Here is a 27311-nt window from a genome sequence, read left to right as displayed (position 1 = left end):
CCCCCCCCCCCCCCCCCCCACCCTGCCCTGACACTGGAATCTTTGTAAAACTGCTTGGCTTGCAGAAAGATACAAGGGAAAGGAAAGTTGTTTTTCTCCTTTTGTGATATAATATTTGAAGCTGGATGCCTTTACTTTGACCATTTCTGCTTAGTCATAGAATTCATATCATATCCTCTCTGTTGTCTAATATCTAGCCCAGGAAGAGTGCTGAATAATTTGTTCAAATAATGGATAAATTAATGACTATTCCTTCTCTAATTACAGTCATGATTCATTTCATTCTAACCATCTTAAATCATACCTCTTTCAGAGAATTTAGGGGACTTTCTTTTTTTAAGTGTCTGGGAAAAGATTAGCTGTTGATCTTTTGAGCAGGCTGAGAGATCTTGTAACAGCTTATTGAATACAGTAAGGCAGGCTTGTGCTTACAGTGTTGCAGGGGATTGTGGGAAATCATTTGGCACATTATATTACTGTTTATTTCCAAGTGTTATAGCTAACTTCTCTGTCAATTTGCCTCGCACCATAAATTTTCCTTCTTATCCACATGATTTCATATGTGTAGATTAACACTTTTACTAGAACGGACAGCACCTGAACAAAATGAAGTATTAACAAAAAAACTGATTATTTCTAGAGTGAGGTGCCCTAGCTTTTAAAAGCATCCATTGAGAGAGTTTATCCTCTGCATGTAAGTTTGAGATCAATCTGTGAAATTGGAAGATGGGGTATGTCTTCTTTTTAAGAACATAAAATCTGTACAGTGTCAGGGGTAACTTCCTGTTAAACATGAAAGTAAAATATATTCATACCTTGGGGGTGTAACTGTGCCATGTAAGAGAGACTGACCCCCATGAATCAAGAGACTGGGAAATTGGTGAAGGCGATGTTAAACAACTAAAAACCACAGGGCCTGGCTGCTTCTTGATTGCTTTATGATGAATGACTTAGGGATGACACTGGCCTGTGATGACAGAGTGACATGTAATATAAACACTGCACAGCAATGATTCTGTTGAGATTTCTGGCTGTCAATAAGCTGGTTCAAATTACCAAAATAAAGAAAACATCATTGTTAGGATAATTAATGGTACTAAAACCGCATGTTGGTTACTTTATAAACGATGCCCATATATAGTATGAAAATGTGATTCTTAAAATAGATTCACTCATCTGGCCAAATGTCTCTAATTCCTTTAAATGCAATGGGTTCACTTAAAGTTTGGCTGCTTTTAATAGTAACTTTTATTTGCTAAAAATCACTCTCTTTCTTGGCATCACAAATTAACCTAAGAAGGGAAACAGATATAAAGCATGCATTTTAACGTCTGTGCAACCTCTTGAAATGAATAAAAAGCTCTCATTTGTCCATTTGGAAAGATGTGTCCTCCTATTTTTAACTAAATGGCATTATTGTAAGTCTGATAAAGTCTTTCATGCTAAAAAGTGGGGCACGCATGAATTTTTAGCTTTCTACAAAACAGTTGTTTGAACAAAATCTCAAGCCATAGTGGCAAAGATAGTTTTTTAAATGTTGATGCTAGAAATACAAGAACCACCACCAAAAATACAGCACAGTGAAATGCCTAGACAAGGTTTTGGTTTAGTTCAGAATCTAGCTATATTGAAATGGGACCGCTGTGCGATCCACACATTAAGTCTTCATCTTTATATCTAGTACTGATGCTCCTAGAAGACAAGAATTATTTAACTCAGACTCCTTCGATAGATTTATCTCTGAGCTGGAAAATCACTGTTTGTACAATAAGCAGGTTGCTAGATAAGAATGATCTCAGAATGAATTTATAGTAGCTATCACGGTTTTGAAGTATTGCCTCCCTGGGAGGAATGATAAATTTACATGTTTCATAAAACCTAAACAAAACAAAACCAAACCAAGTTCTCATGGTGGATGGACAAAGATAAAGCTTACTTTCCTATGCCATAAAGCCTAAACATAACTGCAAATTATGAGGTCAGGCATATTCCTGTTTTTACTGAACTTTTGTCACAAAGTGTAAATCATAGTTACTCCTAAAAACAAGACACATTTAGATTTGACAAAAGCTTCCAGTGAGAATTTGTTGTACTTTCTTTGAAATAAAACATAGTTTCTTCTACATTAATTCTATTCTGTAGCGTGTTTTGGAACTTGTTTATCCTACTTGCGTGTGTGCGTGTGCATACACACACACACACACACACACACATACACACACACACACACACACATTTTCTCAATGAACCATGCCCTAGACCTTTTGTAGCAGAAATGAATGTCTATGAGTGTTAGCAAATGGCAAATTAGTAGTAGACTACATACAAACATGTGGTTTTTTTCTTCAAAGAAAATACAGAAATAGGTAATATGAGACTCACCTGATAGCTCACATCCAAGAAGTTCCATTCTCAAAGTGCAGTGTCTTCGACAAACTTGAGGATAGAGTCTTACATACTGAGCTTTTATCGGGGGTGTGAAAGAGTTAGCATAGGGCGTGTTGTTATCAACATTTCCACGAAACACCTGGGTAAAGAGATAGTATAGAGTTTAAAATTATTAACTGAAACAGCTTCTTTACCTATTTTCATATATTGACCCTATATCCTACCCAATGTAATGCTTCAAAAATTGGATTAAGTAATTTGGGGATCTGGAGAATTTAGGAAGCACCTTGTCCTTAGCAGTGAATATAAAACCTATAGATAAAATCCTAATTAAAGCTATAAACCACTGTGGTCTATGGCATAATCTATATTCTACTATGATGGTGTTGTCGATTTTAAGGTCTGTCCTTTAGAGCCAGGGGAGCGTTTCCTTTTGTTTTTTTTTTTTTTAGATATGGGCACCTTAAACCTTTCAACTTAATCTGGGTCCATCCGGTTCGTGCTACGTAGTATTTACAGGTATTTTGTTTTGTTTGTTTGTTTTTTGTAGGAACCAGTCTTCACTAGTACTTTCTGATCACTCGGTCTCTCTAATGCTATGATCAGACTTAACGAAGCTTCAGGGTCTGATTCCTCAAGATTACTTTCTTATCAGTCAGTCCCAGATCACTGATGAGAGAATCAAAGTCTTCATATATACCTCCAGTGAAAAACAGCATTTCCCTCTAAAAATTAAATGCAGAATGTGTTATTTTTAATTCTTTTAAAGCTCATTCATGTCTGTCTTTTCATATAATCTAGTCATCAGAAAACTTTGTTTACTTTTACTTAAGCAAGTATTTTTAAAATCTTTCATTAAATTTATTAGAGTTTAGTCTAAACCACTTGGTTTTAAATGGGATGAGTTGCAGTCCTGAAATTTTTAAGACTAAAACTTTTGAAGAAAATGTGATAAAAAATTGGGACTATCATATGAAAAGGCAAAGCAGACACTGAATATTATATTCATTTTCTCTAACATATTATATCTGCTAATAACAAAATTGTTTTCTAATGTGAAATATACAAGCACACATCGTTTCCATCACTTGGTATTTTTGTTAAAAATAATATTTTTTTCTTTAAAAACAATAATTTTGATATGTACTCATTTGGTTAAGGAGAGTGCTAATCTGTTAAAGCAATAACATGAAATTGAAAGCTATTTTTAAAAAATAAAAATGAATCGTCATATACAGGATTATGCTAACATTGCGATAAAATGTTTATACAACCCCCAATTAAAATCTGAGAAAATCTTAAATGGTAGCCACTGTACATTTATAACTTGGAAAAACTTCTTACACCCTACACCCTACTAGTCCAATTAAAAAAAAAATCACAAATGTATTTGCAACAATATAAGGCTTCTGTTTAAGACTCGGTAACTATTTAGCAATCAATGATTATTAATGAGATTTTACTTTTACATTAAATATGCTAAGTCAGTCTTACCATGTCCTCATTGGTGCCTTTTACTTTGTACATCGTCCAAGTTTTTCCATCATTACTGTAGGCAATTTTGTAGGATTTTATGTACTCTGGACTTCCAATCCTTTTAGCTCCTTGAGTAATCACACCAGTAACTCTCATTTTTCTTTGTAAATTTATCTGAGGAGACAAGGCGTAATCAACGGTAATCTCACTGCTGTCAACATATTTCAACAATATTGACAATATTGATTTGGGGAATGGAACATTTCTATTTATTAGTATAGATTTAAAATAACACAAAACATATTAATGTTCCTGTATTTTTTCAGATGATTATTAAGTGTATGTCAAGTTTTAGCTTCAAAATCTTTCTCTAATGGAATACATTTCTTAAGTAAGCAATATTTGTGAACAAAGTTTGAAAAAGAAATTTGCTGCCAAAATATTAGTATGAAAAACATTTGGTTGGTTACTGTATGGAGGTATGACTATGACTTAGTAAACTAAAAAATGGGAATATTATCTTGTCAAAATTGCCTCAGTGACATTACTTCGAAACAGTAATGTCAACATAATTTTAATGTGTCTCAGGTTCTTTTGACTTTAACAAATTTCCATTTAAAAGTAAACATGAAAATCATTCTGAGATCACTGAATACTAGAATAAAAAAAAGATAAAGGTAACAGTAATGACAAAAACAAACAAAAAACACACAAGTATCTTCAGTTGCTGGATCTTTATACTGTAGTCTCTGCTATGGGATATGGAGGGTTTTTCAACACATAGTTGCTTTTCTCTTCATTTCATTATACGGAGATTTTTTTAAAATTTTTTTTAAAAGATTTTATTTATTTATTAGACAGAGATAGAGACAGCCAGTGAGAGAGGGAACACAAGCAGGGGGAGTGGGAGAGGAAGAAGCAGGCTCATAGCGGAGGAGCCTGATGTGGGGCTCGACCCCATAACGCCGGGATCACGCCCTGAGCCGAAGGCAGACGCTCAACCGCTGTGCCACCCAGGCACCCCTATATGGAGATTTTCTAACTGGTATTTTCTCTCCATATATTCTCTCTTTTCCAGATCACCTTCTAATAGTTTGCTGCAAGTAACAGTCATCTAACAAAATTTTAAACATTTTTTTCATAGTTAAGTAGGGAGCTCCTTCTGATACTCTATAAATAAATGCTATGAGGTAAAAAACATATTGTCTTCATATATGGCAAACATCAAAAATTGTTCTACTAGCAGGGCACCTCAGTGGCTCAGTCAGTTGAGCACTGGACTCTTGATTTTGGATGGGATCATGATCTCAAGCGTAGTGGAATGGAGCCCCACAAAGGGCTCTGTGCTCAGTGGGGAATCTGCTTTTCTATCTCTCCCTTTGCCCCTCCTCCCACTTGCGTGGGTGCGCTCTCTCTCAAATAAATAAATAAATAAACCTTTAAAAAAATTGTTCCATTCACTTTAGAATGCCCTTATGATGTTTATAAAACCTTCAACTAAGTAGAAATGTACTGTCTCAGATGTTCTTGACAAGTTGCTATAGAGCTCCCTTCTCACCAGTTACAAATCAGAACAATTTTAATGGCTCATATTATCATATTAAGTTAATAATTCAGATACCATTTCCCAAAGAAAACGAGAAAAACTTCAGATTCATGCAAGTGACCAGGGTTTTTCATTTTGTGATGAGACTAAGAGTTAACATTTGTAGAGGACGTGCGTGAGGAAACAAGCTCCTCTATAAATCACTATATATATAGCACATATAAACTATGTTAAATATATATTCATGTTACATATTCAAAAAGTTAAAAATCAGAACTAAGAAAGCAATCCTTAAAACCTTTCCACCCCTATACAATCAGTGTGACTTACTAAAGGCCTACAATGTTTTATTTCCCTGGATTTATAGATTTTAAATGTGTTAAGTGTGTTATGCACAATCCTGAATCCTTCTTGGAGCAAATGTTCTTTTAGGCTTTGGAAAAATTGCCAACAGGGCAAGGTCTACCTTCCTCTTCACCGTGAGTTTCCCAGTGTCATCTTCCCTCACAGAACGTCATGAGGATCCTTCCCACTCAATGTTCATAAGGCAGTTCTCTTGGGAAAAGGCAGTCTTGACTCATGTATAAAGAAGACCTGTAATTCTGATGAGTAAAGAAGTGGGGTGGGGTAGTCCCCAGCCTCTGACTGGGGAACATACCCCTCTTTCATTCTCGTAATGCGGACTTACAAACAATATTTTGTTGTTAAATTCTGGGTCTTTGGTCCCTTTTCTTCTGCAACAACACTAAATAAGTTGACTCGGCTGTCCAGTTCTACTTTTCTCATTTTAATACTCTGACATCAACATTTCTGACATGAATACATTTTATGTTCCATTCTTGTTTGGAAGCTCAAATAAAAAAATGTCCTCCATGAAGAATTTTACCTATTGCTCTTAACATTGATCTCAACTAGTTCTCTGAAGATTGATTTTGGAATTTTAACTGTGAGTTTAGAATAGTTAACCTCCAAAAGATATTTATTATTTCAATATGTTAGGTAAATTAGCACCTTGCGATGGAAGAACAATATTTTTCCAGTATCTTACATAGGATCTTCTTTTTCTTCTTTTGGTCTGAGACTCTTCATAGTCTAAACCATTTTAATATATACAACACAAATAGTGGATACTTTGAATCATGTTTCCTCCCATTTTGGTAGCCAAATTCCACCTTTGATATTGTTGAACATTCCTTTTCAATTATCTTCTATCTTGTTTCAATTATCTTGTTTATACCTCTTATAGACAGCCAAATTATCTCTGCTCGAGTTTTGGCTGATGAGCTGTAGACTCATTTTCTAAAGCTTAAATTGTGGAAGTATAACAATCAGAAAATAAAAATTTGAGTACATGTTTCCCTCTAAATAATTTGAAATGATGTTTTAAGAGATTCCTATTTACTCTAATATTTATAGGCTCTGAGAGTATATCTCAGGGAGAGGAATTACAGATAATAAGGCAGCACCCAACTTGGGTTGTATCTACTTTTAGTTGGTATTTGTAATTAAATATCAGGGCTGTCTTCATTAAATAAAAAATTTATAAAGCACAGGTTCTGGGATTATTAACACTTACTAGATTTTAGACTTTTGAATTCTCATACACCTAGCACTCTTAAACTTGGGTAATAAGATATTCAATATAAAATGGCTAAGATTTCACTCTCATGGTCACACTCCAGTTTAATACCGGGAATCGGTATTGCTGTGAGAAATAAACTGAGCCTTGGAAGAAAGCTATGGCATGCTTTTAGAAACATCTCCACCATACAACTTGTTGCAAGTAATCCCCTTTCATACATTCCAACATTATGTTACAATCTCTTTGTAAAATGACACTGACTCAAAGGAGATTTGCCTTTTATTCTGCTTATTCTGCCTGTATGAACCACTCCAGACACTATGTTAAAGGTCTACCAGAGATTGCACCAGAAATTCCAAAATTACTCCCTGAACTTGACAGATATTCAAATATACAATGAATTATTTTCATTTATTTATCTGGTTTCATAGAAATTATTATTCTACTGGGAGGGTAGGTAGATTGTATGGTCTTAAAAAACAGAAGCGCATTCTAAGGTATTTTGAGTGAATGATGTCCCCTGCACGAATATAAATATTAAGAAACATAATCTGGATCTAGAGTGCCTAGAAGCTATGCAAAGGCTAGGCAGAAAGGAAAAAAAGAACTGATGGTTTCAGCCCTGGCTTTTGTCATTTCCCACCAATATGATCTTGGACAACTTGTCTAAGCTTTCTGAAATTTAATTTCCTCTCCTGTAAAAGGGATTTTAATAGAATTATTACATGTCAGGATTATACGATGTAATGCATGTAAAAATTTAATAACACCTGCCACCTAAAAATCTCTTGGAACATTTGCTTTTGGGGTTGATTTTCAGGTTTTGTTGTTATTTAAATGAAAAGAAGCATTCTTTCTACTTTAACCATTTGATGTTAGGGAATTTGGACTTGGAGAGGTACACTGTATTTATTAAAGCTGATAATCATAATAACCATTTGAAAATAACTTTGGAAACAACTTCCAAAGCTATGAACTGATAAGACATTTAGGACTACTATGTTTAACTCTGTGTGTGTGTGTGTGTGTGTGTGTGTGTGTGAATCCAACCACGAGCTTCAATGTGGGGAAAAAGGGAAAATTCACGGGTTCCTGACAAGATAGCAACAAGTATGGAATACTGGCCCTCTCCCCCAAATCCAGCATTGGAGATACTCCAGGTTAGAAACTTCCTAATAGGCACTGAGATTTATCAAACTCTAACACAAAAAAACCAAGAGAAACCCTTAGTGTAACAGGAGTTTTCGAGATCCCAGTGCATGTCCCTATGTTTGGGACGTGGGGAAAACTCCAAGGGCTAGGGATAGGAGACAGGCTTGGGAAGAGCTTTCTAAATTTACCATTTCTCATTCTCATTTTGCCCTCTGGCTCCTTCCTGATTTACCCAGTTCCAGCCCACTGCCAGGGGGAGGCAGTGGTGACATGTGGGCCAGGCTGGAACACTGAGCCTGCAGTCACTACTTGGTCTGTGAGTTTCCCCCTCTGCACTCCACATCCCTGTCTCTGCACTAAGGAGGTAAAACGGAGCAATGGAGATGCTGATAAAAGCCATGTCTGGGGCAAACGAGGCAGAGGGAAGAGGGATTTGGGATAAGTACAGATTATAACTCTGTCATAAGTCCTCTTCTTTGCACCAGTGCAATCCACCTGGAATAGCTGAAACTAGGGCAGGGGTTTCACCTTGCCCTCCAGGTACATCACTAGCTAAGATATTAATACAAACTCTCTGAGAAATGCAAGCATTGTAATCAAAAGAAAAAAATAAAAACAGAACACTAGAAAAAACTAATCTAATAGAACTGAAAGATTGAGATTTTAAAGTTAAAAAAAATTCCCTAAGAAGATAAGGACATTTTTGAAACATAAGACTGAAACAAAAAAAGAACCAATTGGAAACACTGAGAATAAAAAATATAAGTAAACTTAAAGTTTAAAATTAAGCTACATAAGGTTCCCAATGGAGTGCGTTCAAGCATGGAGACAGAGCTGCGGAATAAACTAGTGAGCCCAAGACAGGTTATGAAACCCCTTCCAGAAGGCAGTAGAATGGGATACAGAGATTGCCCATACCGCCAGATGATGTAACAATTTACGTTGAGAATTCAAGGAAGCAACAAATAGTTAAAAACTAATGAAAAAGTTCTGCAAATTTGCTTTAATATGAGATCAACATTTAATCTATTATCAGCAATTAATTGAAAATGTAATATAAATAATTAAAATAGTATGGTACTGCCACATGTAAAAACAGATCAATAAAACAAAGAAGAAAATCAATAAATAGACACCACTCTGTAAGGAAATTTTATATATGAAATAAGTGATATTAAAACCAGTGGAGAAAAAAGAATATTTAACAACTAGATTGGGGTAATTTGGTAGACATCTTAAATAAATAAAAAAATCTGGGATGAAAATGACTTTCTAATGATGGCACTAGTTTTAAAAATGTTATTAAACTAAAAATTTCTTTAAGATAAAAAGTAAAATAAAATAAAATACAAATGACAACTGGGATTAATGTTATCCAAATCATACCACAGCAAAGAGCTGATTAATCAAAGAAATTAGGAGATCTTACCTATTAATAGGTAAACACAAACGATTCAATAGAAAAAACATGCTAAGGGATTTTGTTAGTTGACATCAAAGGAAATACATATGGATCTTAAACATATGAAGAGACATTCAATCTTACTCATAATACAAATTAAATTAAATCTACCCCAGTATAATTCACACAATATTGCACAATATTAGCTAAAATGTAAAGAAATAGGCAAGCTTGTACATTCCTAGTGGGAGTATAAACGACAGTCTTTTATGAAGGACTTTGATGAATTTAGTGACATGAAATGACAAATGCACATTTTCTTAAACTCAGCTATTTCACTCTAAGAATGTAGCCTACAAGTATGATCGTACATAGGCAAATTGATGTAGGTGCAAAGTTGTTCCCTCCAGCACGGTATGTAAGAGAACACAATTTCAAACAATTTAAAATGTCTATCAATAGGGGTCTAAGTCATTTCATTATGGAAAAGTCCAGAAAGTGGAATACTGTTCAGTTGTAAAGAAAAAGAACAAGAGTGAGGGAAGGTGGGAGGAGGAGAGCAAGAGGGCGAGGGAGAGGAAGAGAGAAAGAGAGAGCTCTTAGCATATGATTTAAGAAATTACCGCTTGTCAAGTTTTGGTGTGGTATTAAAGAAGAGTATCTACAATTATCTGGAAATTATATAGAAAATGCAGTAAGATGTTTGCCACAGAACAGTGTGTGCTGCATACTTCTGTTTGTACTACTGTAAAGGGCAAATAATACATATACGTATTTTCTTGTACAGGATTATAACGCCTCTGAAAGCAAAAACAAAAAACTGGCTAACAGTAGTTTCTTTAAAAGGAGGTAAACAGCTAGGGGAGAGAAAAGGGAAGAATAATTTTGACAGTACTGTATATGCTCTTTTGTGTCTTTTGAAACTTGAAGTATGTGATGTCTTACCTATTCAAAATATAAATACAATTAAAGTAAAAATAAAATATTGATAATAAGATGTTACTTATAATAGTGAAAGGAATTATAAAATATCTAGAAATTAAGTGATTCTAGAAAATATCTAGGAAGTATTAATAAACAATTAATATGACTTTATGGAAAATATTTTTTAACCAAGACATAATGGAAGACCAGTATACATTTTAATGGATGAGACAACATAGTAAATTTGTTCTCTGAATTTTGTTTGAAAATTCTGCACAGTTTTCATCAAAATCCAGGACAGTATTCTGTGTTGTAATAAATTTATTCTAAAAATCTATAATTGTATTTTAATTTGTACCTAGAAAAACAAATTTTCATTATAAATACTCAGAGGGATCTTGGAAAAGATATGAAAAATGGGGGAAATTTGCCATACATTAAGACATCAAGACCATTTTAATTAAAAATCATGTGGTGCTAACCTAGAGACAGAAAAACACCTAACTGAAATTGGAAGAGGGGTCCAGGAAGAGGCCCAGACACATATTCACACATGAGGAAGCTTTACAAGTTAGGGGGGAAAGGCCAGATTTAGTAAATGGTGTTGGGAAAATTGATACTCTATATAGAGAAAAATGAGGTTGGACTGGAATGTACTAAGGGTCAAATGTGAAAAGTAACAGTATTCATCTAATAGAAGAAAATGTAGAAACGTATTTTTGTGACCTCAGAGTTGAAGAAGCTGTTCTTAAGACCAGAAAAACACAAAATGTGAAGCGAAAAATGAAATTGGCTCCCTTTAAAAAACTTAAAGGTTTCTGTTCAACCAAGTACATTACAGGTAAAGTTAATAGAAAGGTGACAGCTGGGGAGGCGAGATTTGTAATGTCAAACACCAACAGGGGCTTATTTAGTATACTAGTTCACAAACTTCTAGGTCTCAGGACTTCTTTACTCTTAGAAATTACCGAAGGACACAAAGAGCAAAAACACTCACACACAGCACTGTGAGATATGTGTGTGTGTATATATACACACATATACACACTATATATAGTAATACAGTAATATATGGAGTATATAATATATATACTTATTGTATTAAAAATTAAAACTGACAAATTAAAAAAACTTAATTAACTTTAAAATAACAATAATAAAACAAATACATTTTAACATAAACAACATATTTTCCTAAAAAATAATTGCATTGTCCCTAACTAAAAATTTATTGAAAGGTTATTTTACACTTTTACCAATCTCTTCAGTATCTAGCTTAAGAGAAGACAGGTAGGTTCTCATATTTGCTTCTGCATTCAATCTATTACAAAATATTTTTTGGCTGAAGTGAATGAAGAAAATGCAGCTTCACGCAGATATGTCGTTGGAAAAGGAAGGACTATTTTAATAACCTTTTCAGATAACATGTATATTCTTCCTGTTAGCACATCAAAACTTGACAATAGTTTAAATTTTAGTTGCAGTGTGAAATCTGAAATCTACCAGTGAACTTTTTATATTTGTTAAGTTAAAATCCATTGGTTTATCTTGCAATTTAAATAGCTCTTTTACCTATGCATGGTTTTGTACCATCATGCAATGGCCATTTGGAAAATATGGTCTCACTGAGCTATGGAGAGTCTCTAAATATCAATACATTTTATTACATAATATCAAAAAGTTACATTCATAAATATCACCACCAATTTTATCAGAAAAGTCTTTAAGTATTAGAAGCTATCGAGGTCACATCGGTGCTTACATTTGTTCCAAAATTCTAATTTTCACTTTAAATTACAAATTTTATCACTACCAACAAATGCTGTCAGCTATGATCCTTCATGTGGCAGGATTACTTTGTTCATTTTCAAAGTAGCATCTGCCAAATATCCAGAGATGAACAATCATGGATTGTCAATTGCTTCTTAAAGTAAACGTGATATTTAAAAAGGAGTGGGTAAGGGTGGCTGGGTGGCTCAGCTGGTTAAATGCTGGACTCTTGATTTCAGCTCAGGTCATAATCTCGGGGTCATGGACTCAAGCCCTGTGTTGGGCTCTGTGCTGGGCGTGGAGTCTGCTTAAGATTCTCTCCCCAGCCCACTCTCTCTCTCTCTCTCTCTCTCTCTCAATCTCTCTCTCTAAAATAAATAAACAAATCTTTTAAAAAATAAAATAAAAAAGGAAGGGGTAGTTCAGCTTGTAACTCACGCAATCTCTCAAATGCTTTTCCTTGAGATAATCATATTTCCATACTCATTAGAAGTGCTTTCTGTGTAATACCCATTTGATTGTGCAGAATTTTAAAGACACAGCAAGGATTGGCATTTAATTAAATTAATGATCATTAATGCTTCATCAAGGACATTCTTAAATGAGCTGAATTTCTTTAAATTTTTTACCCCGACATGTGCATGAAGGAGATGGATAAAATGACTACTAATACCGTTTGGTGCTACTGTCTTCATTTGTGCTAAGGTACCAGCAGTTTTATGCAATGTTATTTTGTGACATCAGTGCAAACATTAACACAGTGAAAATGGTAAAGAAAGCCTTAAAATTACTATGGAACTAGTGTTGACCTGTGAACCTCATGAATGGGTTGGGACCCCCTCCTTCCACAAGGGGATATGTGAACTCACATGTGATTGAGAAGTACTGATCTAAAATATACAAAGTGTTTTTACACACACACACACACACACACACACACACACACGAGATGAAGAAACCAACAGAACATGGAGCAAAGAATATTAAAAAGCAATTCAGATAAGAGGAAATAGCAATAGCCAAACTCTCACTATTAATTAAATAAATGCAAATTAAATAAAAGATAGTAATTTATAGCCAACAGAGTGGCAAAACAAAAATGTAAGATAATATCAAGTATTGGTGAAGTATTCCTCTGTTGATGATGGGGGAGTATAAACTGGTATAGTCACTTTAATCTGTCAGCTGTTGACAAAATTAAGCAACATATTTCTGGGTATTAGTCCCTGAAAAATTGTTGCCTAAGTGTTCAATGAGAAATGCACACAAATATTTACTGTATAATTTTTTTATGTTAGAAAGAAGGCAGTTTAACTGAGTATCTCTAGAGGTATAAGAGATTTAAATATAAAATGTCTGTCTGTGCTCATGCATGTGTGTATACTCTTGCACACGTACACACAGCCATTCTTTCTAAGAGTCAGAAGTGATGAACTGGATTTATACATGGTTATCTAACAAACATAAGAAAGTGTGAAAAAGAACAATGAAATATATACAATACCATTCATGTAAGTTAAAAACACACACATATACAACATAATGTCATGCACTTTCCAATAATTCACTTGTCTAAATCAACATAGGAAGGGTGAAATGAGAGGTTACACATCAGCTCTATTGGGCTGGATTTCTGTAGGGGAATGGGAATGGGAAGGAAGGTGGGGAATGAGTAATAATGCCAAGAAATAAGGAGATTCATCCTCAAATCAGTGCTGGCAAATGATATCCTAACTGGGGGAAGGAATCACTGGCTCCTCCCATTTAGTCCTCTCTTCTCAAGGAAAATGACTTATGGCCATCTGATATAATAATACTGGTTACATACAAAAGGATTTTCTGGACTCAGTATCTAGTATAAAATACAGTGCATAAGCATTTCAAACATACTTATTATATAATAACATACTTTATTTATGGTTGTAATTTAGGCAAAAACTAGTATTAAATAACCATTTGGCTTTAAAAGTAGTTCTATGAATAGCTAATTGTTTTTCTCTACCTCAAGCCTGTTACCAGAAGTTATGATGTACAAAGGTAGTACGTTCAAGTGTGAGTCAGACTGGTAGCTGGTATCACTACATAACAATAATCCAAACATAAGATGCAAACAAACAGAGTTTGCAAAAAGGAATTACTTTATTATTTTATTTAATTGAAAAATAAGCAGTTTGTTAAATGTTGTAATGCTTGGGAAGTGAAAGAGAAAGAGCTCCTTTTTGAGGAAACTTTAGGAAGCATTTCCCAACTGAAGATTGTTAAAAGGTAAACTGAGTCATATTAAAATTTTTAAGAGTTTATTTAAACAAAGGTCAATTCAAATGGGGCAGCACCAATCCAGAGGTGGTTAGGAGTGCTCTGCCAATAGGGGTTAGGGAAGAGACTTTTATGGGGAAGAGGTTGAAGCAAAGCAAGGAAATTATTTGATTGGCTAAAGCTTAACCAGTTGCATTATTTGGGAAAGCCTAGTTAGCTGTTTGTGATTGTTGTCCTTAGGCTTTGATTTCTTAACCTTAAGGCATTACAAACGTAGGTTTCAGTTTGCTTACTTAGGCTGCTATTAAAGCCAACTCAATTTAATGGTCTCCTCATTTAATTAATTTAATAAGATCAATTAGCAAGAAAAATAAATGACTGATTCATAGCTTATTCTTAGGAAAATCACGTTAATAATTGAACACTTAGTGATCATTTACTTCATGATTATCAAGGCACACAAGCAGTAGTTTGTGTCTTTTTTGTTGTTTTTAAAGATTTTTATTTATTTATCTGAGAGTGAGAGAGAGAGCATGAGTGGGGTGAGGGACAGAAGGAGAAGCAGACTCTCCACTGAGCAGGGAGCCCAATGAGGGGCTCAGTCCCAGGACTCCAGGATGATGACCTGAGCCCAAGGCAGATGCTTACCTGACTGAGTCACCCAGGCTCCCTGGTTTGTGAGTTTCTATATAAAAATGCAGATTCAAAGATTAAATAGCATATCACATCAGAGTATTATATAAATATATAGTACTTACATAATAATAATATTTTATAGAAATCATTATAGATCAATGTTCCCATAATTTGCATAAAACATAGGCAATTTGTTTTAATTGATTAAGTGGTAGTGAATAGAAATTTTTGAAGTATTATTTTTTTCTTGTTTAATGATGAGGGTTATAGATTATCACATAAATAAAAGCATCAGGTGAATGATTAAGTGATAAAAGGCTCTGCTAGACAGGATGAGACTCATATATATTCCATCATTAGAATTACTAAAAATACAACATGAGGAATTTGCCTTATATTAGATATGCACACATTTATGCTTAAACTAAGAGAAAACCACACTTAAAGGAAGAACCACCAAACTATAACCACCTTCCAATTTTAAGAAATGAGTATTTCACTTGAACATCAGAGGTCCTTCTATTGAGTTAAAAACATTATTTTTCATATGATTATTATAAAGAAAATACGTAGTTGGAGAAATCAGAGAACCTAAAATGGTAAACTGTCATTATTCATAATACTTTCATCTTAATAGAGATTTTATCTCATGTGCTAGCATTCTACCTCTGGTGGTGATACAAAAAATCCCCATACATTCAATTAGCTCTTTTTCCTAACACCAAGTATCTGGAAGTACCTCAGTAGAGATATTTATTTGAAATTTCCAAATAATGATTTTTGCACTAATAGTATTGAAACTGTTATATTTGTAAATGAGATTTTTTAAAAAAAACTTCACACTATTGTTCATAATCAACCTCATTTAAGCATGCAGAGTTCACATTGAAGACAATCCTCCTAGGAGGGTTTTTGGGAAGGGTCTTGGAATATAAGTCAGCTTCAGGTGAAAAGGTAATCATCTGTTTTGTGTGATATGAGAAATAACTTGAGCCTCCCAGGCAGTTTTAAATATTTGGATTATAAAGATTGTCACTTAGGGGTTAAAAAACAAAAACAACCCCCCGCCCCCGCCCCCAGGAACATTATCACCAAAAGCTTCTCGTTAAAAATGACAGGGAATTGGAACTCCCCTGTTCCTTCACATTATCTTATTAATGTATTTTATTGAATCCCTCTTTCACATCTTCTGTGGAGACCTTGGTGGGGGGAGGCATCATGAATATGCCTAAGGAGGAAGGCATTTGTTTGAAGTATGTCAAGATGAAAGGAGCAACCCAGAGCCGCAGTGCACAGCTTACAGATTTGACATGACTGGTCCTAGTTGCTATAATAGAATTTCTCGTAAACAACCTCCACATCACCAAAAACTCAGTCGACTGACATTCTGCGCTCCCACTGTGAAACACGCTCCCTGCTCTATACTTCCTGGCACTTTGGGCTGTTCTTGGTCAGGCCCACCACCCTCGTTCTTTCCAGCTGACCTGCACATTAACCATGAGTCAGCTGTGTTTGTTCTCCAACCTTTTTTCAAGTTGTGCTTGTTATTTTAATTATGTAATTTAATTAAACATAATTGCTAAACTGTAACTGGGAAAGGAGAGGGTTTTTTTGCCTATGAAAACATGAAAATGCTTTGAAAACCCTCGGAAAGGCAAACTACTGAAAACAAATGGTAACACTGGGAAAAATGATTAATAGAACTATTATCTATGACATTAATAGAACTATTATCTAAGATATTAATATCTAGGACTCCACACTTGAATAACTTCACCAGTAGGCTTAAGCAAAGAAATAAGAACTGAAGTATTAATAATGCTTTATGGGTGTGATTCACCCAAGAAACATAAAACAGAATTTAAATGTTTTTTTAAATCATTTTTTATTAGCTAACCAAATATTTAGTTCTGAAGCTCCAAATAAGAAGGCTTCTCAACCGTCCTTCACTATTCTGAGTGTCAGCCAAGCTTTGACATCTGTTCAATTAATTTGACTGTCTTCTTTAAAAAGAGATGGGAAAAGAACACATGTGAACAGACATAAAACAATAATCTCTTTATGACTCCTTGCACCTGGTAAAGCTTCCAATCAAAGTAAAACACCTCATTCACTAAACAGCATGCAACAGAAGCAATACACTGTCATGGGTGTAATCTGTTGGTTGTTCCAAAAGCCCTGGCCTAGAATAACTGTTTCCTCTGTATTTCCACCTGTTTCTAAAGGACTCTCACTATACCGCACTCATCTTTCTTGGTACTTGCTGTGGGTAGACTTTCTTCACATGCTCTGACATTCACAGCTTCACATTCAGAAGTGAACTGAACTGTGGCCATTTTGTTTGAAGACTTCTACCTGTATACTAAATTGGGTGGAATATCTAGAAAGGTAGTGTAGAACCCTCATAGATAAAGTTCTATGGTCTGAAGTATAGATTTTAATTCATATGCTCTGAATTTTAAATTTTTGTATCTTTCTTGGTTACTTCATATGGCTAGGGCAAAAATTAAAAGAGTCATTGTTTATAAAGAGCCCATCAATCTGAAGAGACTCAGTAAAAAGATGGAAAGAAGGAAGGGAAGGAGGAAGGAGAAAAATAGAGAAACCATGAAGCATTGATAGGAGAAGTTAGAGAAGAAACCAGAGGAATAAAAAGAGGAAATGATATCAAGACCTAAGTAGGAATGCTAGCACCAATAAAAATACATTAGAAATAATGAAAATAAGGTAACTTTGCTAATCTCTATTTTTAGAGAAGCGTGAGGTGCTACCCAAAAGGAAAAAAAAAACCTTGATGCCTAAGCATGGGGCCCAAGTATGTTTGCTATAAAGGGAGAGGGGCGGGGGAGGATGAGGGCAAGACTCCACTTTCTTACTTTCCTGTAGGTGGCAACAGCTCTTCTGTGGGAGGAATCTCCATGCAGGGTCCACGTGAATGCTCTCCTCTGCTTCAACCACCTCACTGAGTGGACTTCAAGGTGAATGGGGCTGAGGACAGTGTTGAGTAAATCGATACAACAACAATATAGATACAAACAAGAATAAAAACAGGATATCCAATTACTAGCCAATTACGGATAGTCTTAGCTAAAACTGAGAGTCCCCTGATGTCAGAATCCCCATCCAGGACAGGGAAGGGTTAGCAGGCAGACAAGAATGCACTATCTCCCGGCATGCCGTCTGATTTTTCTTAATTCATTGTATTATTTGTAGCATTCAAACAACAACGTCAACAGAAGAATTTCCAACTTTTGCTATGGGAACATTCTATACTTATCCATTTATGAAGATATTATTGGTAGGAGCAGCAAGTGTCCTAAAATTTTAAAAGCTGACATGGGATCAATTAAACATCAAGACAAAACCTAGTAACACATAATAAAAACTTAAAAGTACTTGTGGGAAGCAGAATACCATGATAATCTTCATTGTCATGTACTGAAGAAAAAAGTCTACAAAGCAAACATATGCTCTAGCACAAAAGATGGCAAGTTTTCTAGGATATTATTTTTTAGCATTGTGCAATATGAATGAATTAACCAAAAAAAGCAATAAGAGGGCTAACAAGCAAGACTGGAAAGCTCTGGGACACAAATGTAGTACCGATTATCAAGTAATAACTTTCTATATTCTTTGTGTTCTTCTGGCTTTATTCTCATCTAAATAAGTACACTCTTACATCTGTGTTTCAAAAATAAAATTAAATAACTATATTTCAGAAGTTAAATCGCATTGCTGTATTGGAATAGATCAGCAGAGGCCTGAACAATAACAAAATGGACTTACATTTCATGGGTTTTTTTTGAGAACTTCATGATTCAAAAATTTTGTATAAATAGACCAACTAAACAGTGCTCGGTTATTTCTCCTTATGATGAAATAGTTACTCTAGACCTAAAGGTAGGTGCTAGGCATGTTGCTAAGTGGGCTAACCAGATTATCTAATTTCAGACATGCTGAAAGTACGTTTTTAATATGAATCCAAATTCAGATACACACTAGCAATATTCCATACTCTCTCAAAATGTCACTGGATACAAAAGATTCATTGCAGTCTAAAGAAGTCATCCTAGAAGAAGCAAGTAATATCTTTTCATTCTTCTGCTTGCTTATGAATTTCTATAGTAAGGATTAATTTGTAATTTGTGTTGTATTTCTATGGGAGTTATGGGCACTACCTTTAAATGTCTAATTATTTTTTAATAATACATGGAAGGTAAGATGCCCTAAACTGTTGTAACATTTTGAATACATTTATGACCAAATAATTCCTGAAATTTGAGGTCAGAGCTTTTCACAACAAACCAACATCTGGGACTGGACTTGCTGAGATACGGCCCTCAGTATTCAGTGTCAGGGAGAACGGCGGTGCTTTAAAACACAGGGAAGATGAGAAACGAAGAGAAGCGAAGCCTGGGCACCGGGAGTCCTGCACCACACATCTGCAGGATGTGCACGCCCCTCCTTCCTGGGTGCTGATCAGCAAAAAGGACCGCTAAGACCCACATTGCCTGTCTCCACTGGAAGATACTCGAAGGAACAACAGAATTTCTGTTTCTTCAGGACAGGAGTAGATCACAGCACTTAATGGCAAGATGTTTGTTTTTGAAAAGCCAGGCTGGTAAGCTAGGTGTGCCCCACTGCACTTCCTAACATGGTCTTGGGCAAGTTTCTCATCCTTTGTAAACCAGAATTTCTTTATCCATACAATGGTAATGACATGTTATCTAATTCACAGAGTTGTCTGAGTATTTTTTTTAAGATTTTATTTATTTATTTGACAGAGAGAGAGAGCAAGCACAAGCAGGGGGAGCTGTATGCAGAGGGAGAAGGAGAAGCAGGCTCCCCACGGAGCAAGGAGCCCAATGCAGGCTCGATCCCAGAATCCTGGGATCATGACCTGACTGAAGGCAGACGCTTAACCGACGGAGCCACCCAGGCACCCCTGGGTTTTCTGAGTAGGATGATGTTACCCTTACCTACCTAGCATCTTTAAGCATTTGATGATTGTTTTCTATCCTTACCATTTTGTCCAGGGAAGACAAAAACTGAACCTTCATTTCCAAATGTGGAAAAACAATAGAAAGAACAAAATGATTCTTTAATTCACACTGGTTAGGCACATTAGACTCCATTTCTTTAATTTTACTTTTCAAAGTTCTTTTATACACATGGTACACTATTTCATTTGTTCTTTATATTAACCTTAAGAAATTAATTGGACAATTCTGGTCTTCTGTATGGCCCAACAAGGAGAGATGATGGGGGGATTTTGATCATCTTTGTTCCCTTACAAGTAAGGAGAAGAATGCACGAAGAACAAAACCAACCACAGAAAAAAATTCTACTCCCCACACAGCACTCTGGTCCAACAGCAACTCCTTAGTAACATGGAAAAATAACATTTTTACATGTTTTCAAAGAAACACAGTTTCAACACTACCAGACAGTTCTGTATAGCAAAACATTAAATTATTTGAAATTTATGAGGAAGAAAATAGAATATATCTCATTATTTTGAAATAATAGTTTTGCTGAGCAGAAGTTGGTAATTAGGAAATCTTTTAAAAATGTACTGATTGTATCATTTGTAAGAGCGAATTTAGGCAAACTAAATTATACTTAATTTTTTTTTTTTTGGTAGCTTGAACTATAGATTTTTTTCTTTTGTTAAATCACTTCACTGTTTTCAAACCTTCAGTGGCTTTTCCCTCCTACCCAAATTAAAACATGTGTGTTTTCCACTGTGGCATGCACAAATTTCTATGACATCATACAACCTAGTTTTCCAGTTGTATTTCTGAATATTATCACATGTGCATGTATGCCTCTATATAATCAATAAATTGATTTAATTCTTCCACTATTTCTTGCATATCTATAATCTACAAACACAATGACATATACAGTGGGAAATGTAAAAACAGAAAAGATTTTTGCACCCGTCACATGTAATAAAAAGAGTAAGACACACAAATAACTAACTACAAAACAAAATAGAATGATACAAATGATAAGGGGACGAATGCCTTGTCATGGATATAAAGAGAATATCAATACTCTGGAAGTAAGAAGCCAAAGGCAAGAAATGTCAGATGGCCTGCCCAAGGTCACATACCAGGACTGAATGGTCATCAAAGACTCAGAGAAAGGGAGAGAGAAAGTGCACAAGGTGGAGAACCCACTATGCTTAGGGATAATGAGAGGTCTGGTGAGGTTGGACAAAAAGGAAATTCTTCTTTTGCTATGTCTGTCCACCTGAAAGGTCTCTTTAATCTACTGCAGTAATCTGAAAACTTACCTGTTCTGTAAGTCTCATTTTATGTGAATCCCTTTGCACTTATATGTAATACTTAGACACTGTTACGGCATTGAAACATTCTACCTTGGATCTAATACTGAACACGCTGTTGGCAGACTCATATTAAGTATGATTTGGTTCAGCTGTGACAAAAACCCAACTTAACAATGGCTTAAATAAGAAAGAACTTGGCTTCTCTCTTGTGTAAACATGTGACTGGGCAGGAGGGGCTGATACATCAGGGCCCCAGGAACCTCCTAGCTTGTTGCCACTGTATGTAACCTTGATCTCATTGTCCAAGATGGCAGCATCTGAATTCTCAGCAGCAAAATGAGAAAGGGAGGAAGAGAGCAGGTGCATGTTGTATCTTAAGCAAGGTTCCCAGAAACCACCACGTGACATTTTTGCTTATATGCCTTTGGCCCCTTGTGAGTCACATGGCCATAACTAGTGGAATGGGAGGTTGGGAAATATATTCTAAAAGAACATATTTTTATACAGAATATACAAAATCTTACAGAATAAAACTATCTGAGGTAAAAATTGCTTAGCCACTAATCCTCTTGCTACAGAAACAGATGAAAAAGATCTGCAGAGACAGTTAAAATCTTGGACACAACTCTCAAACATTTTTGAATATGTGAGAATGTACATTTATTAATTACTTGCTATATAGCCAACATGCAACTAAGCATCCATCATATAATCCTCACAACAATCCTAAGAGGCCGCTCTATTTTTGTTGTCACTTTATATATAAAGAACTTATATCTTAGAGTGGTTAAGTAACTGTAGTCAAAATGACAGTGGCCAGTTGAATACAGAACCACTGATCTTGAATACCATATTGTTCACCATAGAATATAACCGCTTACGCAACCTAAGTGTCCACTGAGGGAAGAATGGAGAGAGAAGGTGTGGAATGAACCTATCTATCTATCTATCTATCTATCTATCTATCTATCTATCTATCTATCTTACATATATATAATGGAGTATTACTCAGCCTATAAAAGAGAATGAGATCTTGCCATTTGTGACAACATGGATGGACCTATAGAGTATTCTATGTTAAGTGGGTTAAGTCAGTCAGAGAAAGAAAAGTACCATATGATTTCACTTGTATGTGGACTCTAAAAAACAAAACAAATGAATAATCAGAAACAGACTCATAAATACAGAAAACAAACTGGTGGTGTTAGAGGGGAGAGGGTAGGGGAATGGGAAAAATAGGTGAAGGAGATTGAGGTACAAACTTCCAGTTATAAAATAAATAAGTAATGGACGTGAAAAGTACAAGGAATATAGTCAATAATATCGTAAGAATGTCATACGGTGACAGATGGTGGCTACACTTAATCATGGTGAACATTGTATGATGTGTGGAATTGTCAAATCATTATGTTGTGCACCTAATATGACACTGTATGTCAACTATACTTAAATAATAAAAATTTTAAAAAAGGAAAATAGAACTTTTATTTAGGACATTGATTATGACAACAATTCTGTTCTTATTTATTAAAGATTTAGTCGTAAAGATTGGTGGGAATACAAGTGAGCCAACAGATAGATAGTGCCTCTACCCTCAAACAGCTTACCTCATAAAATAACCTCCGATATCGTCTTTAAAAGCTGTGACAAGTGCTAGAGAAGGAAAAGAACAAAATGCTATAGGAACATGTATTAGGAGAACACACTTAGTCTGAGGTGAGGGGTGGAGTTAAAGAAGGCTTCCTTGAGAAGGCAGCATCTAAAACAGCAAATGACACATGGAAAATACTCAATGAATATACTAAATGAATGAATTTATTACTTTAAATGGAGTTGGAGGTCGCTTTCAAAGATGTTTTTTGTAAGCCTGGGGAAGCAGAAGGGAACACACTTGAAAAAAGTCCCATGTGGCTGGAACTCAACACAGTAAATTTTCCACTCTTCCCACAGCACACAGTTAAGAATTCAGTTGTTCATTGAATTAAATCAAATAGCTTTTTCCCTCTGAAATGTCCATACAATGAAGTAGAACATTTCCACACAAGATAATTTAAAATGTTTTATCTACTTAGATAAGCTCCACATGAGCACAAAAAACTTGTCTATTGCCCAAATGGCTCTCTGCAAATAGTAGCTGCTCAATAAAAACTAGTTTATCTCCAACAGATCTGAAACTAACAAAAACTTTCTGAAAAAATATCAGACAATGTACTCTTCTTTCAACATTTATGTACATCCTTCCAAATCTGGGTTAACGTTCCTAAGAAAAGGAAAGCTAAGATCCACTGGTAATATTAAAATGTCTTATTGGGTGTTTCTGTTTGTTTGTTTTTTTGTTCTGCACGATAATCACATTTCAGTTTAAGAGCTGCTTGAAAGCTGCTGTTATGTAAAAATACTGTCTTAGGTTGGGCTCCTGCTAGGAAAACGAAGACACAAAAATTCACATCTACTTATGAAATTCAGCACTACATCTCTTAACAGCACTAATGATAGTAATAAACTAAGGAGACCTGGGTTTAACACAGTTTTTTTTTAACTCTGAGAAAAGAAAATACAGCCTATGTATTATGAACTCAGGAAAAATACCTCAAAGCTACTGAAGCATTAAATATATAATAGATGCAAAAAATTTGAGAGCCCATTTGTGGAAAAAAGGAGACCTTTATTATTTTTTTAAGAACTAACGATCACAACAAAATAAAACAATCTACACTAAGTACACCGACGTCAGGCTGAACTAGCTACTGTTTTAATTAACTATATCAATTCTGGGGAAAACAGCAGCAGCCACAGCAATAACTACACTAAAAACAAATACATGGAGAAAATGGAACCAACCTATGGTATGGAAGTGAAATGCACTGAACAAGGTGTCATGTAGAATTAAAGGTCAGTTCTTTTCTTCATGAGGGTCCTGAACGTGGTGTTCCCAGGTAAACTGTTGTCTTATAAACGGTTTTGATGGAAATGGAATTAGAAGGAAAAGAAGTTTTCACCACTTGGGGAAGATACTTCATTTTAGGGTTCCCTCAAATATCTATTTCTTTTTTTTTTTAAGATTTTTATTAATTTACTTGAGAGAGAGTGAGCGTGAACGAGATCCCAAAGGGAGAGAGAGAGGGAAAGCAGACTCGCCACAATTAGGGAACCTGATGCAGGGCTCGATCCCAGGACCCTGACACCATGACCTGAGCCAAAGGCAGACGCTTAATTGACTGAGCCACCCAGGTGCCCTTCAAATATCTATTTCAACTCTAAGTGGACACCACCTTAGTTTCCAGTCCACTTGTGACCCACAAGTGGCCAGTGAGGATAAGGAAGTATCTCATGGCAGTGGTGCCCACTTAATCTACTTCCAAACTATCACTCTTCCAGCTTTAGGCTCAACACCGTTAGGATTTTCTCCAAGTAAATCAAACATTAAGACTCAAAATATACTCATCATTTTCCAGCCACACAAAACTCCTTGTCCTGATTTCTATATTTCTATTAATGGTACCAAAATTACGTTTAAGCTCAAAACCCTGGAGCTTAATTTTTCTCATTTTTTTTTCCTTCCTCCTCTCCCCTAACACACGATTCAATTGTCAGTGCTGCACCCTCAAGCCCTCTTACAATTTAATCTTTTATTTTTATTTCAACTGCTGCTACTGTAATTCAGGTTCTCCTTGGGCAGTTAGCTATAAAAACCTCCTCACTGGTAAGCCTGCTTCCAGGCTTGTCTCTGCATTAAGCACGATGTTTATTTGATGAGATTTTATGAACTGCCTCCTACACACTCGGCACTGTGTTGGGAACTCGTAATACATCCCACTGACAGGTCATCCTCCCGAGCTCTAGTTCTGACCGTGTCAACACCCTGCTGAACACCCTTCAACGACCATCACGTGCCACCTCACTGGACACTGATGTATTTGCACATTCTGGTGTCTCCTTACCTTTGCAGACTTTCATCTTCCTATCCCCCTACAGGTACCCATCTTTTTAGTGAAGACCAGTCCCTGATGTACTTTGTGCTCTCTCTGTTTCCCTTGTGATTTTGTTCATTCTGTTCTCTCTCCCTCTGGAATAACCTCCTTAACATCATCCTTAAAAATGCTGAATATGTTGGGGCGCCTGGGTGGCACAGCGGTTAAGCGTCTGCCTTCGGCTCAGGGCGTGATCCTAGCGTTATGGGATCGAGCCCCACATCAGGCTCTTTTGCTATGAGCCTGCTTCTTCCTCTCCCACTCCCCCTGCTTGTGTTCCCTCTCTTGCTCGCTATCTCTATCTCTGTCAAAAAAAAAAAAATCTTAAAAATGCTGAATATGCTAAATTCACCTTTAATAATTAAAATGTAAATGGCTTTTTGATGTTGTCATTATATTCTGGTTGCATAGAAAATAAATATTTCTTCCTTAAAGACTCCTAAGACCCAGCTGAGCATTTAACAATAAAACATTTAAAGCCTGGTCTTATAGGGATGTGGATTTTTTTATAATCCTTCTACTATTTAATTATGACTTAATTATTGAAGGCCTCATGTTACAGACAAAAATCCTATGAAAACAATTAAGCATTACTATATCTAGTTCGTGGAAGAATGGGGATTCTACTTAGGGCACACATTAATATAGGCAGGTTAGTAATAAAGTCTCACCAAAGCAGCTTACATAGTTAGGTCTTGGATTTGTGATGTCTTGGTGCCATCCATTACTTAAAAATGTTTCACACCAGTGTCTCATTTTGAAGAGCAATATACTGTTCTCTGATATCTTTATTTAAATTGTTTCTAGTAGTGAAAGAGGCACATCCAAGGGGAAGTATGTCTCTTGCACGAAGACTAGTGTGAGCTCCATTAGGGTAGTGATTACTACTTTTTTTTCCTCAAAATCACCCATATCAAAATCCACCTGGACTTTCCGTTCATTAAGGAGTGCCCTGGTCCCAACTCTGACCCATGAATTCAGAAACTCTAAGGATGAGGACCATATTTAAAACGGCCCTCCAGGTAATTTTTATGTAGTTGAATTTTGAGAACTGCTGTCCTAGCTAGAGGTGGACTGCTTGCTATGGGCAAACATAAATTTTATTGGCTACAACAGGCACTTCATAGAGCCTTAAAAAACACTAGACTCCCTCATGCCCACTACGAGTGCCCATCCCTTCTTAAAAAAACAAAAAAAAAGGAAAAGACTTTCAAGAGCTGTCAAAGAAAGGATAGTACAGAGGTTATGAGTAGTTTGGCTCTGGTCTCTCACATAAGGTCCCTCTGTATAAACCCTAAGCATGCAACTTACTATTTTAGTGAATTTGGACAACTTCCTTTTCTGTGCCTAGATCTCCCCACATGAATAATGGGGATAAGAACAATACCAGTTACCTGGAAATAGGTAGTCAATATATGTAAAGCAATTGTAACAGCACACAGTGCTAGCTGTTGGATTATTTTAAAGCTAATATATAATATTATCGCTAATGAGACTCACTTGTAACCTAACTATAGGTGAACACAGTAACTTTTTTCTGCACTTAAGCCTAACCACATTCAGTTAGTTTTAAACAACAATCTCCCCCAAACCAAAATGTTTTCAAATTAATTACTGTCTCAAGAAAATAAAGCTTTCAGAATCAGGTTAGGTGGCTCTGTGCTTGGTCATATTTTCAAAACAAGGGGGTTTTCAGTAAGGCGTTGGGGCAGAACAAATTTGTTCAGTGTCTACAGTGGAAATAAGGGATTCCTTCAGCCCAATCCAAACAGTAATCCCACTGGTTCACAGAAGATAAACATGAAGAGACAATCAAACCTTTAGCTCAGACTCTCCCTTTTCCCCCTGCTTCTCTGCATTTCTCACCTCCAGGGACTCAGGACAGGCTGCCAGCAGACGCTCTGTGCCCTCAC

General features: G+C 35.7%; 1 protein-coding gene across 1 annotated transcript in view; it reads right to left on the bottom strand.

Moving 5' to 3' along the window:
• Positions 1–27311, bottom strand: part of EDIL3 (EGF like repeats and discoidin domains 3) — a 396558-nt gene that overhangs the window by 96563 nt on the left and 272684 nt on the right. Inside the window, exons 7-8 of the mRNA XM_008706378.2 lie at positions 3883–4038; positions 2383–2527 (exon numbers count right to left, since the gene is read on the bottom strand). Of these exons, the coding sequence (XP_008704600.1) occupies positions 2383–2527; positions 3883–4038 (301 nt within the window). The remainder of the gene's footprint in view (positions 1–2382; positions 2528–3882; positions 4039–27311) is intronic.

This window comes from Ursus maritimus, unplaced genomic scaffold (genome assembly GCF_017311325.1).
Source record: "Ursus maritimus isolate PB19 unplaced genomic scaffold, ASM1731132v1 scaffold_5, whole genome shotgun sequence".
Classification (NCBI taxonomy): domain Eukaryota; kingdom Metazoa; phylum Chordata; class Mammalia; order Carnivora; family Ursidae; genus Ursus; species Ursus maritimus.
This window is presented reverse-complemented; position numbering and strand designations above follow the sequence as displayed.